The following is a 12,500-nucleotide window of genomic DNA, read 5'->3' on the forward strand; positions in this document are numbered from 1 at the left end:
TACAGCATGGACACCTGCGGCTTATAGACAGGTGCAGACTATACAGGGTGCTCATGAAAAATACTTTTCTCATCGGGTTTTCCCTGTATTTATTTACTTTTTTTTGTAAATTGTGGTAGTGTGGCTTGTATTCAGGAGCACTCTATAGTCAGAATTTTACGGTAAACTAATTGTGCTGATTCAGAGATTGCATGAATCAAAAGTGTGACATGACAATAATGTATTACCAGTGTTTCTGGTAAACACAAGCGACATGTAGCTACTATTTATGTGATAATGAAAAGGTCTGACTTGCCCCACTAAACAAGTGTGTGTGTGTGTGTGTGTGTTCTTTGTTTAGCTCAAAATTCTCCAACAAATGTTTAAATTTAAGCTTAAGGCAGGGTGATTATGTCATATATGGCATATTATGTCATTTTTACCTGGTTAATATTTCTGTGAGTTAGGGTCTCTGTAAACATCTCTAACAATTCAATTTCGCGTTCAAGAAATCAAGTCTCTGTTCTTTGAGTTATCTTTGACTGACTTTGGCGTAACTCTTCTTAAAGGCACAGTAACTGCTTTAAAAACACACAAAAACAGAACTATTTATTCCATTTAAAGGGTTTGCAGTGGTCCAAAATTATTCCTCGATGTTACGACGCAAAATACAAGAACAGCAAGAAAAAAATAAAAAATTGAGTGGTTCTTGAACAATAAAACGCTTTATAATTTGTTGCTGACAGCACAAAGTAGTCTAATTTTAACCATGAGAGCTGTTTATACAATATATTTGCTCTTTAAGGCACCAAAAACATACAAAAACATTGGGAGTGACCACTCAGATTCAGCCGAATTGTACGATTCATTTGTGCATTTGTTCAAACCAGGTTAGATCGCTCGACAGGCACGTCCCACTAACACAGATCCAAACTTCACACGGGTTAAAACACGAAGCGCAAATCTCTCAAGTCGGCCAAAAAACACTCATGCCTGGAGCCTCCGTCCCGCCCTCTTTTCCTTTACAGCCGTTGACACACGATCCCTCCACACCCACGACCGGCCCCGCTCGCCGCCCTCCCATTGGCCCCGCTCGGCCGCCGATCAAACCAGCGCCGGCTCCAGACGTGTCCTCGGACGACCTTCCTGTGCAGCGAGTTCCAGTTCCAAAGCTGCAGAGATTTGAAGATTAAGACCAGCGCCATGGAAACCGCAAGCGGCCCTTTGGCGGAGGGAAAGCGAGTGGGGGGGCGCCGTGGAGGGGTGTGGGATGGTGTTGCTATGAGGAGACGCGAGACACAACGGGGACACTGATGACACGAGGCGAGCGGGGCGGAGTCTTCAAATGAGGTCCACATGCGGGTGTGTTTTATTGGCTGCAGCTGCCGTCCTGTGTAAACCAACCTGGGTTTTTAGTGCCTTGATGGATGACGGAGCGAGAACGCAAGACGAGTACCTGAGACGAGTGAGCGAGACGAGTGCGAGAGACGAGTACGCGAGACGAGTACGCGAGACGAGTACCTGAGACGAGTACCTGAGACGAGTATGCGAGACGAGTATGCGAGACGAGTATGCGAGACGAGTACGCGAGACAAGTGCGCGAGACGAGTGCGCGAGACGAGTGCGAGAGACGAGTGCGAGAGACGAGTACGCGAGACGAGTACCTGAGACGAGTGAGCGAGACGAGTGCGAGAGACGAGTACGCGAGACGAGTGCGTGAGACGAGTACGCGAGACGAGTACGCGAGACGAGTGCGCGAGACGAGTGCGAGAGACGAGTACGCGAGACGAGTACCTGAGACGAGTGCGCGAGACGAGTGCGCGAGACGAGTGCCTGAGACGACTGCGCGAGACGAGTGCGCGAGACGAGTGCGAGAGACGAGTGCGCGAGACGAGTGCGAGAGACGAGTGCGCGAGACGAGTGCGCGAGACGAGTGCGCGAGACGAGTGCGCGAGACGAGTGCGCGAGACGAGTGCGAGAGACGAGTGCGAGAGACGAGTACGCGAGACGAGTACCTGAGACGAGTGAGCGAGACGAGTGCGAGAGACGAGTACGCGAGACGAGTGCGCGAGACGAGTGCGAGAGACGAGTGCGAGAGACGAGTACGCGAGACGAGTGCGAGAGACGAGTACGCGAGACGAGTGCGCGAGACGAGTGCGAGAGACGAGTACGCGAGACGAGTGCGTGAGACGAGTACGCGAGACGAGTACGCGAGACGAGTGCGCGAGACGAGTGCGAGAGACGAGTACGCGAGACGAGTACCTGAGACGAGTGCGCGAGACGAGTGCGCGAGACGAGTGCCTGAGACGACTGCGCGAGACGAGTGCGCGAGACGAGTGCGAGAGACGAGTGCGCGAGACGAGTGCGAGAGACGAGTGCGCGAGACGAGTGCGCGAGACGAGTGCGCGAGACGAGTGCGCGAGACGAGTACGCGAGACGAGTGCGAGAGACGAGTGCGAGAGACGAGTACGCGAGACGAGTACCTGAGACGAGTGAGCGAGACGAGTGCGAGAGACGAGTACGCGAGACGAGTGCGTGAGACGAGTACGCGAGACGAGTGCGCGAGACGAGTGCGAGAGACGAGTACGCGAGACGAGTGCGAGAGACGAGTACGCGAGACGAGTACCTGAGACGAGTGCGAGAGACGAGTATGCGAGACGAGTACCTGAGACGAGTACGCGAGACGAGTACGCGAGACGAGTACGCGAGACGAGTGCGAGAGACGAGTACGCGAGACGAGTACCTGAGACGAGTACGCGAGACGAGTACGCGAGACGAGTGCGAGAGACGAGTGCGAGAGACGAGTACGCAAGACGAGTACCTGAGACGAGTGCGCGAGACGAGTGCGCGAGACGAGTGCGTGAGACGAGTGCGCGAGACGAATGCGCGAGACGAGTACGTGAGACGAGTGCATCAATGGAGCCGATGCCTGGCGCTATTTTTATTGGCGCGGCATAAAAATATAACTTCACGTCCGTAAAAAAAGATTAGCCGCCCGCCAGGTTTGTTTACAGCGGAGCATAAAAACAATACGAGGACGAGTAAATTCTGACAAAGTGTCAACATTTTAGTATGTTACAGCTAATGTAGATCGTGCCAAGTCTGCCAGACACAGTACGATACACAGTACAGGCAAACACAGCATCATTAACATCTGCACAACTAAAATGAGAAATTAATATTGCTTTCTCTAAATGAGACAAATGCAACTAAGTATTATTTTGTATCAATTAATACAGCAATTAGTCTTTCGATGAATCAGTCCGTTGCTTAGAACATGAAATGCCCGTTAATAACAGATTTTTACAACATTTTACCAGATGAAGCTAAAGTGACGCCGCTTGGGAACATGAACAAAGGAGTAGATTTACAGACACATTAAAAAAAAAAAAAAAAAAACACTACAACTGAACCTTTTTCTACAATAAAAACACTACCAATAATTACATGTTTCCTACGTTTGAAAAAATACTAATTCTTGCTTTTTCTGTGACATAAAACCTCTTCTGTCTCTGTTTATAGACCAATTCATGATTATTACATTTTAGATTTATTTTAACCAGGAAAGTTCCATTAAGATCACGATCATCAATTAAGACCTCTATCAAAAGTGTCGTTATACAAAGTGTGATACAGCTTAACTAGAGTGAACATAATAGAGATATTTAGGTAATTTTCCTTCAATAGAACGACAATCTCCCGCAGCACAGACTTTCCCTAATCACCCGCTTTACGCTGCCAGTATTGCACGTGATTCGTTGTCCGCGACGTTAACTTTATTTGTAGTTATTGGGCCAGTTAGCCGCCTAATGAGCTACAACCGAGCGAGAAGCAGCGTCTCCCTGGCTCTGCAGAAAAGATCCCTGTTCTCCTCCTCCAACTCCAAGAATAAAACGTCTCCTCACGTCCGACTTCCACCTCTCTGCTGACACATCACTTCTTTCTCCTCTCCTCCTTTTTTATTTATTTTTTTTATTATCTCTCTCCGTCTGACTTTTTACCGTCCTTCCCGCCCCCTCCTGCATCCGTGTCCCTGTCCCCTCCGCTGCCGTGTGCTAGCGGGCGTTAGCACGTTAGCAGCAGCTGGAGAAGAGGTCGTCTGAGGTAACGGCGAGCTGCACGCGTCACGGGGAGGCTTCATGACTTCATCCTCACGTGCGCTGCCCTTGTTGCTTTTAATGGGCCGTGTTCGAGGGTTTTTTTTGTTCAGATTTTACGCAGCTGTGGGTAAAATGCTGCGGAGGATTTTTAACTGCGGTGAAAACAAACTCATTAAAAGATGGTTCTTCTTAGTCAAAATGTTAAAGGTGACGTAGATCACTTTTCGCCACCTGCTTGTCTCCTTGGAGATGTGTTATTGCCCTGCCTGGAATGTTCCATTTGATGACTTTAAAGCAGGGGTGTCCAAACTTTCTGCATATTGATACGTGGAGCGGACGGTCACAGAGTAGACACTTGGCCACCGAGAAGCACAGAGATTTTTGAATTTTTATTATTCAACAGATTAAACGATGATTTCTACCGTACATTGGCCTTTTAAAATACTTTTAAAACCAGATAAAGGTATGCAAATAGGCTAAACTGGAGAAATCATCAATCAATCTATCAATTCAATATCTGTGTAGTCCAAAACAAATTGGCAAAAAATGCAGATTCTTTGACTCTCCGAAAGATCATGTGCAATACTGTCATACTCATGTGCAATACTGTCATACTCATGTGCAATACTGTCATACGCATGTGCAATGCTGTCATAATCATGTGCAATACTGTCATACTCATGTGCAATACTGTCATACTCATGTGCGATACTGTCATAATCATGTGCAATACTGTCATACTCATGTGCGATACTGTCATAATCATGTGCAATACTGTCATACTCATGTGCAATACTGTCATAATCATGTGCAATACTGTCATACTCATGTGCAATACTGTCATAATCATGTGCAATACTGTCATACTCATGTGCAATACTGTCATACTCATGTGCAATACTGTCATACGCATGTGCAATGCTGTCATAACCATGTGCAATACTGTCATACTCATGTGCAATGCTGTCATAATCATGTGCAATACTGTCATACTCATGTGCGATACTGTCATAATCATGTGCAATACTGTCATACTCATGTGCAATACTGTCATAATCATGTGCAATACTGTCATAATCATGTGCAATACTGTCATACTCATGTGCAATACTGTCATAACCATGTGCAATGCTGTCATAATCATGTGCAATACTGTCATAATCATGTGCAATGCTGTCATAATCATGTACAATACTGTCATAATCATGTGCAATACTGTCATACTCATGTGTAATGCTGTCATACTCATGTGCAATACTGTCATACTCATGTGCAATACTGTCATTATCATGTGCAATACTGACTTAATCACGTGCAATACTGTCATACTCATGTGCAATGCTGTTATACTCATGTGCAATACTGTCATTATCATGTGCAATACTGACATAATCATGTGCAATGCTGTCATTATCATGTGCAATACTGTGACATAAGGTCAATCATCCTGGTGCAATATGTTCTGTCCATATAACAGCTGTACATAAGAGTGTTATTATTATTAAGCGTATACGTTTTTTTTTTATAAGAGTTTAAAAAAATAAATATGTTTCTTATTATACTTCCACATCTAATCTGTTTCTTTACCTAATCTGTGTTGCAACACTGGAATTTCCCCATTGTGGGACAAATAAAGTTTATCTAATCTTATCTTCAGAAAAGTTCACCTTTAATGACTGGCAGTTATTCACCTAAAATATGCATATCTTATAGAAGAAAGAAAGACAAACAAACAAACAAACAAACAAACAAACAAACATGTATCCAGAAAGATTCAAGATTCAAGCTTAAACGCCTCCAAATGTCAGACTGTTTAAGCTCTAATAGTCATTTACTCCACCTCTGCTTTCTCTTTCGTGGTGGTGAAACTGACCAATGACAACAACGCCGGGTCACTATGGATACAGCGGCGGACTTGGCCCGCGCGCAACGATACCACATAAAAATAATAATAAGCTTTGGATTGAATTACATTAAGCATTTTACGACCCAATAATAGTTTATGTGAAGTCAAACCGGGCCCGAGTTTTTCCCCCTCGTAAAAAACGTCCCGACTTCCGACTGCGGCGAGCTCCCGAACGCGTCGCTCGTCCTCGCGCTGCCTCGTCCAATGACAACGCGACGAGGAAACGGCGATCCGATTGGCCGCGCGGTTCAGGGACACGCCTCCGGGCTCCGATCGGCGCTGGCGTCTGGCTTGTTTACGCCTTTCTTGCTTCTTTGGTCTCTGTTTTTACTGTGAGTAGTCGATTCCAGCGAAAATGAGTCAGGGCACTAGCCTCAGAATGAAAAGCACATTATAGCCTGCGCTCGGTTTCCCCATAGCGCTGTATTATACAAGAGTTGGAGCAGAAACACAGACTTTTCGGAGTGATTCAAACTCGGATGGAAGCTGAGGCTGTGTAAAATCCAAAGCTAGAAAACTATGATAAAGTCGGAACAATAATGATACTTTTATTAGCCTTAACAAAAGCTTTATTTGTCTTTTTGATTCGATTTCTACAGTAAGCTCTGGTGCATTTTGTTCCCGTCAGATGGAAGACATTTGCAATTAGTGACAGATTTACTGCGTCTTCTGCAACGGCCATAATTAACCAGTACATTTGTGCACTGCTTGTTTCTCTGATTTGCGGCAGCTGCTGCCAAAGTACAACACGAGTCAGAAGAATGAATCGTTATCATTTACAAGACAAACCTGCAGTACTGTACGTTAGCATATGCAGTACTGTACGTTAGCATATGCAGTACTGTACGTTAGCATATGCAGTACTGTACGTTAGCATATGCAGTACTGTACGTTAGCATATGGCTGGACACATTGTCTTACAGCAGCTGTGGAATAATTGGGCGGGAAGAGTACTGCGGAAAAGTTACAGAATACGAGTCCTGTAGTCGGTCGATGTGGTCTTAGTCTTTCAACGTTTTATCAGTGGACTAATTATTTTATTGGGATGAAGAGGATTTATATGGACCTGAGTGGAAATGGAGTGAGTTAGCTGGAGTTTTTCTGTAACGAAGACGCTGTTAGTCAACTACAGCCCTGCAGAATACTAAATATCTGCACTTAAATGTATTTTGTGATGTATTCTGTTACATGGTCCAATCAGAGAACTGTATTCGGAATACTTTCACATTTACTTACCATATTCACTTTTGGTTTATTTACTTTTAATTAACCAGGAAAGTTTTATTTAACCAGGGGAGAAGCTTTTAGTGGCGGAGGAAACCAGAGGAAACCTACACAGACGCAGGGAGAACATGCAAACTCCACACACTCCTTAATATCAAGTAACATGTTATAGTATAAAATCATGTCATAGGATCAGAACAGTTTTAAGTTGGTTGCACCATCTGCTATGTTTTTGTTGTTGTAATGTATTTATTTTACTTTAGGAATAGATCTATGTTCTAAATCTATGCACATTAGTGTTCTGAATATTACGGTAATTGACACTAAGACTGTTTAGTTTGTGGTTGAATTGATGTTTGGGCCCCAGCAGTGTGTTGGCGTGACGATAGATCATGTGGAATATTCAGTTAGTTTATGTTCTAAAGTGGACGCTAAAGTTGAGTTCGATGCGTCTATGGCAGCTTTTGTCGCTCAGTATTTGTCACGAGAGGTAATAAAAGGTGACGACATCGTGTTAAGCCTTCCGATAGCCTTGATATGGAGTCGGGTGCCTACCTTCCACAGCTCTTTTGAAGAACACTTTGCAGCTCCCACAGGTCACGACGCCGTAGTGACACCCTGACGCCTCGTCCCCACACACCAGGCAGACTTTGGCCGTCGACGAGGGCTGCCTCAGGGGCGAACTGCAACACAGCACGGGAAACACAAAGAGAAATTTAGGAGGAGCGAAAATTATATGTGGGTGGAGTATTTCATAAATAATACACAGCTTTGTCACTCAAATGCCCTGTATTTAAGTAACAACTTCTAGTATAGAATCTAGGTTGACTGGACTGAAACTGCAAAAAGGTTTATGTTGACTCTTCTTTTTACCATCGCAAAAAACATCTTCGAAGTTCGTATTTACAATTATAGACCCTAAATGTTAGTGTGATCATTGTTGCCCTGGACGTGTTTACAGTGCCGCAGTGCTAGCTTACTGTTTCTCAAAGCTAATGCTAACTTTTTTTAAAAAGTAAAAAATTAGATAAACAACAGATAAATTCAAGTAAACAACAGATACATTCAAGTAAAGATTACATCCTGGCTGTTTTTATATGTAGATTACTTCAGTTTGTGATGTTATTTTAAATTTTTTTATGCCTCAAAAGCGATAGTAGCGTTAGCATTGAGATAGTAGCGTTAGCATTCATCTCATTTGTAATGTCTTTAACATGTTGTCAGTGACATCCACTCACAAAAGTTCACTTCCTGATCCTTTTTGTATTTATTAACTTTGGCATGACTGCATCAAAACCCCATAAAGATATAACTGCACAGAAAGCAGTGACGCTAGCGGTGAGCTAGCCAAGTGCCGTTGTGCACAGAGCCAATTACGCAATCAAAGGCGCTTTACCTTTCCTTACTGATTAAACTCCCGATAGCCTACTTGGCCGTGGTAAGCTCCTACATGGCTGCCAATCTGAGCCAAAGGCCACTCCGATCACCACCAATCACGTATCTTAATCATAATATTAGCCACGGTGAGCCGCCGTACGCTAGCAGTGCAGCTACAAGCCCGGACGACGACTTAGCATTTACAACCAAAGTAGGACAGGGACAGAATTACAACAATTACCTCAATTCAACAAAGACCCAAGCGTAATGACTGATACATTTGCCCTTGACAGGAAAAAAAAAAACTCCCACTAATTAACAGACTAAAATCCGCCAAAGCTCATAGGTCAACATAAAATAATCATGTCATTGTTCTCACCGACATTACTTTTACTGTCCACAATGTACTGTGCGTTTTTTGAAAGCAGCACTAATTATCCATGAAGAGCTCGCCATAATAAAGAGAGGGTCAAAGGTCGTCGGCAAAAGGGTAACTTATGTGTATTGTTTGTCTGAATCATGCGCGCGAGCACTTTACCACCGTGTGTTAGTCGTCGAGAGTATAAATCCGAGCGCTACAACGGTGACCAGGGCTACAGAGACAAGTGAGGGATAACGTAATGGGTTTAACCTGTGACCTCATTCTATTGAAATTAAATAAATTGGTGGAAAAGACATTTCCTAGCTTTTTGTTCCTGCCAGTCACGGCCTTTAAACCTTCACCTCACCAGCCGGTCCGGTAAATGCACTCTTTCTCCCTTTTGTTCGGACCACAATGCACCGGTCTGATAACGCACTTGTCCGGACACGTATTGTTGCGTTTGATTTACCTGTTCATTGATTGCCTGATGTACTTTTGGTGGTAAACCTCATTCAGTAGCCAGTAAATAACATGCTACAGTAAATAGCCTAAAACCGCTAACAAAAAGCAGTACAATAGTCGGCATTTGTCTATATCACGTCCGAAATTGAATTTGACCTTATGGCGTGGGTGTTCTACCTTCTATATACAGTTTTTTTATATACCTTTTTATACCGTTTACAGATCTACCTCATGAAATGTACCTTATGACGTAAACGTTCTGTCCCAGTCAATTTAATGAGGCAGCAAAATATATACTTAAATCTTGTCAGACAAATGGTTATTGTCCAGACTATAAGTCGCACCTTTTTTTCATAGTTTTGGCCGGGTGCGACTTATACTTATATTTATACTTATATACTTATACTCCAGAGCGACTTATATATGTGATATTATTTGATATTTTCACACGCATTTCATTTCGTTATGCTCCACCAGTGTAGGATTTGTGGTGGTGTTAAACAATAAAAAATTACTGGTCAGACCTGCTATATTTTTGGCGCAATTAGTTCTGCAATAGCGTTTAAGATGACCTCACAACTTTCCATAGAGCATTTAATCCAGCTAATATAGGGGCAGCTAATATTAATTGTGTTGTAATACTAGTTATACAGTTCAACATTTGTGAATTTACCTTTGAAATATTAAAGAGAATGTCATGTAAACTATAGGGAAATCTTTGAACCTAGTTGTTAGCTTCTACAAAACATTCTCCATAACAGCACTGGTTTTTTCATAGTTTAAAATGTTTGGAAGCTAACATTGTGGGACGGTGCCAGCCTTTCCAATGCATGTGTTCTGTTTGCAAATGCTCAAACCCTCTAAACAAATTCAAGATGTTATTATATTATCAACTGCACCAACAAAAATGTTTCTGTAGCACTGAGCGTAAAAACATATCTTACAAGGCAAAATGTTTCCTAACAAAACTGACCCACATTGGACGGCAGCGCACGTGGCCAGCGCACTCAGTAACCCCGTGAATTAATTTTGTATAAGCCTCATAAATAGCGCACGATACATCAAATTCTAACGCTACTGTATATCCTGTAATGATCTGAGCGTTAGCCGTGTGGACCTGGATTTATGCGTGCGTTTACGGCAACAATCGGAGGCGGTGGAACGTCATCAAATCACTAAATAAACTTGTACTGGGTTGTTACTTACACTACGACACCCGACTCCCAATGCTATAAATAAGTTAGACTGGCAAGGGTTCAATAGTTTATTATTTATGCAGAGTGTTAATGGAATGGCCGTATCAGTGAGAAGTCCCCGGCGCATTCAAATGAACATGCCCAGTTATTCAAATATTTACAGTTATTAAAAGCTGTAAGTATTAATATTGCATCAGGTGTAGGAGGACATACATTGAGCTTACGGACGTGTCATTTAGATCATAGACTGTGCATTAGAAACAGCTTTTTCACCCCGGATTTAAGTTAACTCACTTTTTTTTTTACATATTTTGTCAGAATTATGCTAATATTTTGCTCTACATTGAACATTTTAACCAACAAACACCACATGTCCATACACCAGATGGAAAATTAACACATTTCTGATGAATACATTCATAAATATCAACACCTAGTTTAGTTTATAATTTAGTCCATGTAGGCCTATTTTATTTGGCTGGCTGGTGGTGTTTGGAAAGCTGAGTTAGCATGCTAAGCTATTAGCCCCTCTATGTTCCCCGGTACCTATGTTCCCCGGTACCTATGTTCCCCGGTACCTATGTTCCCCGGTACCTATGTTCCCCATACCTATATTCCCCAGTACCCTATGTTCCCCGGTACCTATGTTCCCCGGTACCTATGTTCCCCATACCTATGTTCCCCGGTACCTATGTTCCCCGGTACCTATGTTCCCCATACCGATGTTCCCTGGTACCTATTTTCCCCGATACCTATATTCCCCAGTACCCTATGTTCCCCGGTACCTATGTTCCCCATACCTATGTTCCCTGGTACCTATGTTCCCCGGTACTTATGTTCCCCATACCTATGTTCCCCGGTACCTATGTTCCCCGGTACCTATGTTCGTCATACCTATGTTCCCCGGTACCTATGTTCCCCATACCTATGTTCCCTGGTACCTATGTTCCCCGGTACCTATGTTCCCCATACCTATGTTCCCCGGTACCTATGTTCCCCATACCTATGTTCCCCGGTACCTATGTTCCTCATACCTATGTTCCCCGGTACCTATGTTCCCCATACCTATGTTCCCCGGTACCTATGTTCCCCATACCTATGTTCCCCGGTACCTATGTTCCCCATACCTATGTTCCCCGGTACCTATGTTCCCCATACCTATGTTCCCCGGTACCTATGTTCCCCATACCTATGTTCCCTGGTACCTATGTTCCCCAGTACCTATGTTCCTCATACCTATGTTCCCTGGTACCTATGTTCCCCGGTACCTATGTTCCCCATACCTATGTTCCCCGGTACCTATGTTCCCCGGTACCTATGTTCCCCATACCTATGTTCCCCGGTACCTATGTTCCCCATACCTATGTTCCCCGGTACCTATGTTCCCCGGTACTTATGTTCCTCATACCTATGTTCCCCGGTACCTATGTTGCCCTGTACCTATGTTCCCCGTTACCTATGTTCCCTGGTTCTTATGTTCCCCAAGGCTTGGGTTAGGGTTTGGGTTAGGGTTACATGCTGCTATATTTTATGCTTTAAAACCACACATGCACAATTATTGGGGCTGTTATGGCATAGTTCCCCCGTTCATAGAAAAGGGGGAACATAGGTACCGGGGAATATCGGTACGCACCCTTTTCGAGAGATTAGCATGGCGTATTGCTCTAGACTTTGTCAATATACAAGCCTAATTACACATTATTCAAAAAACAAATATATAGTCCAAAGTAAAACACAGGTTTAACCAAAGCTCAGAAAATCCTGTAATTGCAATAGTTAGCGTATCTTTACAGTTGCAATGCTTTTCTGTGACTTATTACAAAACACCTTGGCTTATTTGAATAGCTGCTTAATGAGTAAATCTAAACACCACATATTTTAACAGCAAGAATTTC

General features: G+C 43.6%; 1 protein-coding gene across 1 annotated transcript in view; it reads right to left on the bottom strand.

Annotated features, from left to right (window-relative positions):
- nr3c2 (nuclear receptor subfamily 3, group C, member 2) overlaps nt 1-12,500 on the bottom strand; it is a 140,501-nt gene that overhangs the window by 53,290 nt on the left and 74,711 nt on the right. Inside the window, exon 3 of the mRNA XM_072462326.1 lies at nt 7,765-7,892. Within this exon, the coding sequence (XP_072318427.1) occupies nt 7,765-7,892 (128 nt within the window). The remainder of the gene's footprint in view (nt 1-7,764; nt 7,893-12,500) is intronic.

This window comes from Eucyclogobius newberryi, unplaced genomic scaffold (genome assembly GCF_026437365.1).
Source record: "Eucyclogobius newberryi isolate DKJ021-1_F unplaced genomic scaffold, fEucNew1.0.hap1 SCAF_4, whole genome shotgun sequence".
Classification (NCBI taxonomy): Eukaryota; Metazoa; Chordata; class Actinopteri; order Gobiiformes; family Gobiidae; genus Eucyclogobius; species Eucyclogobius newberryi.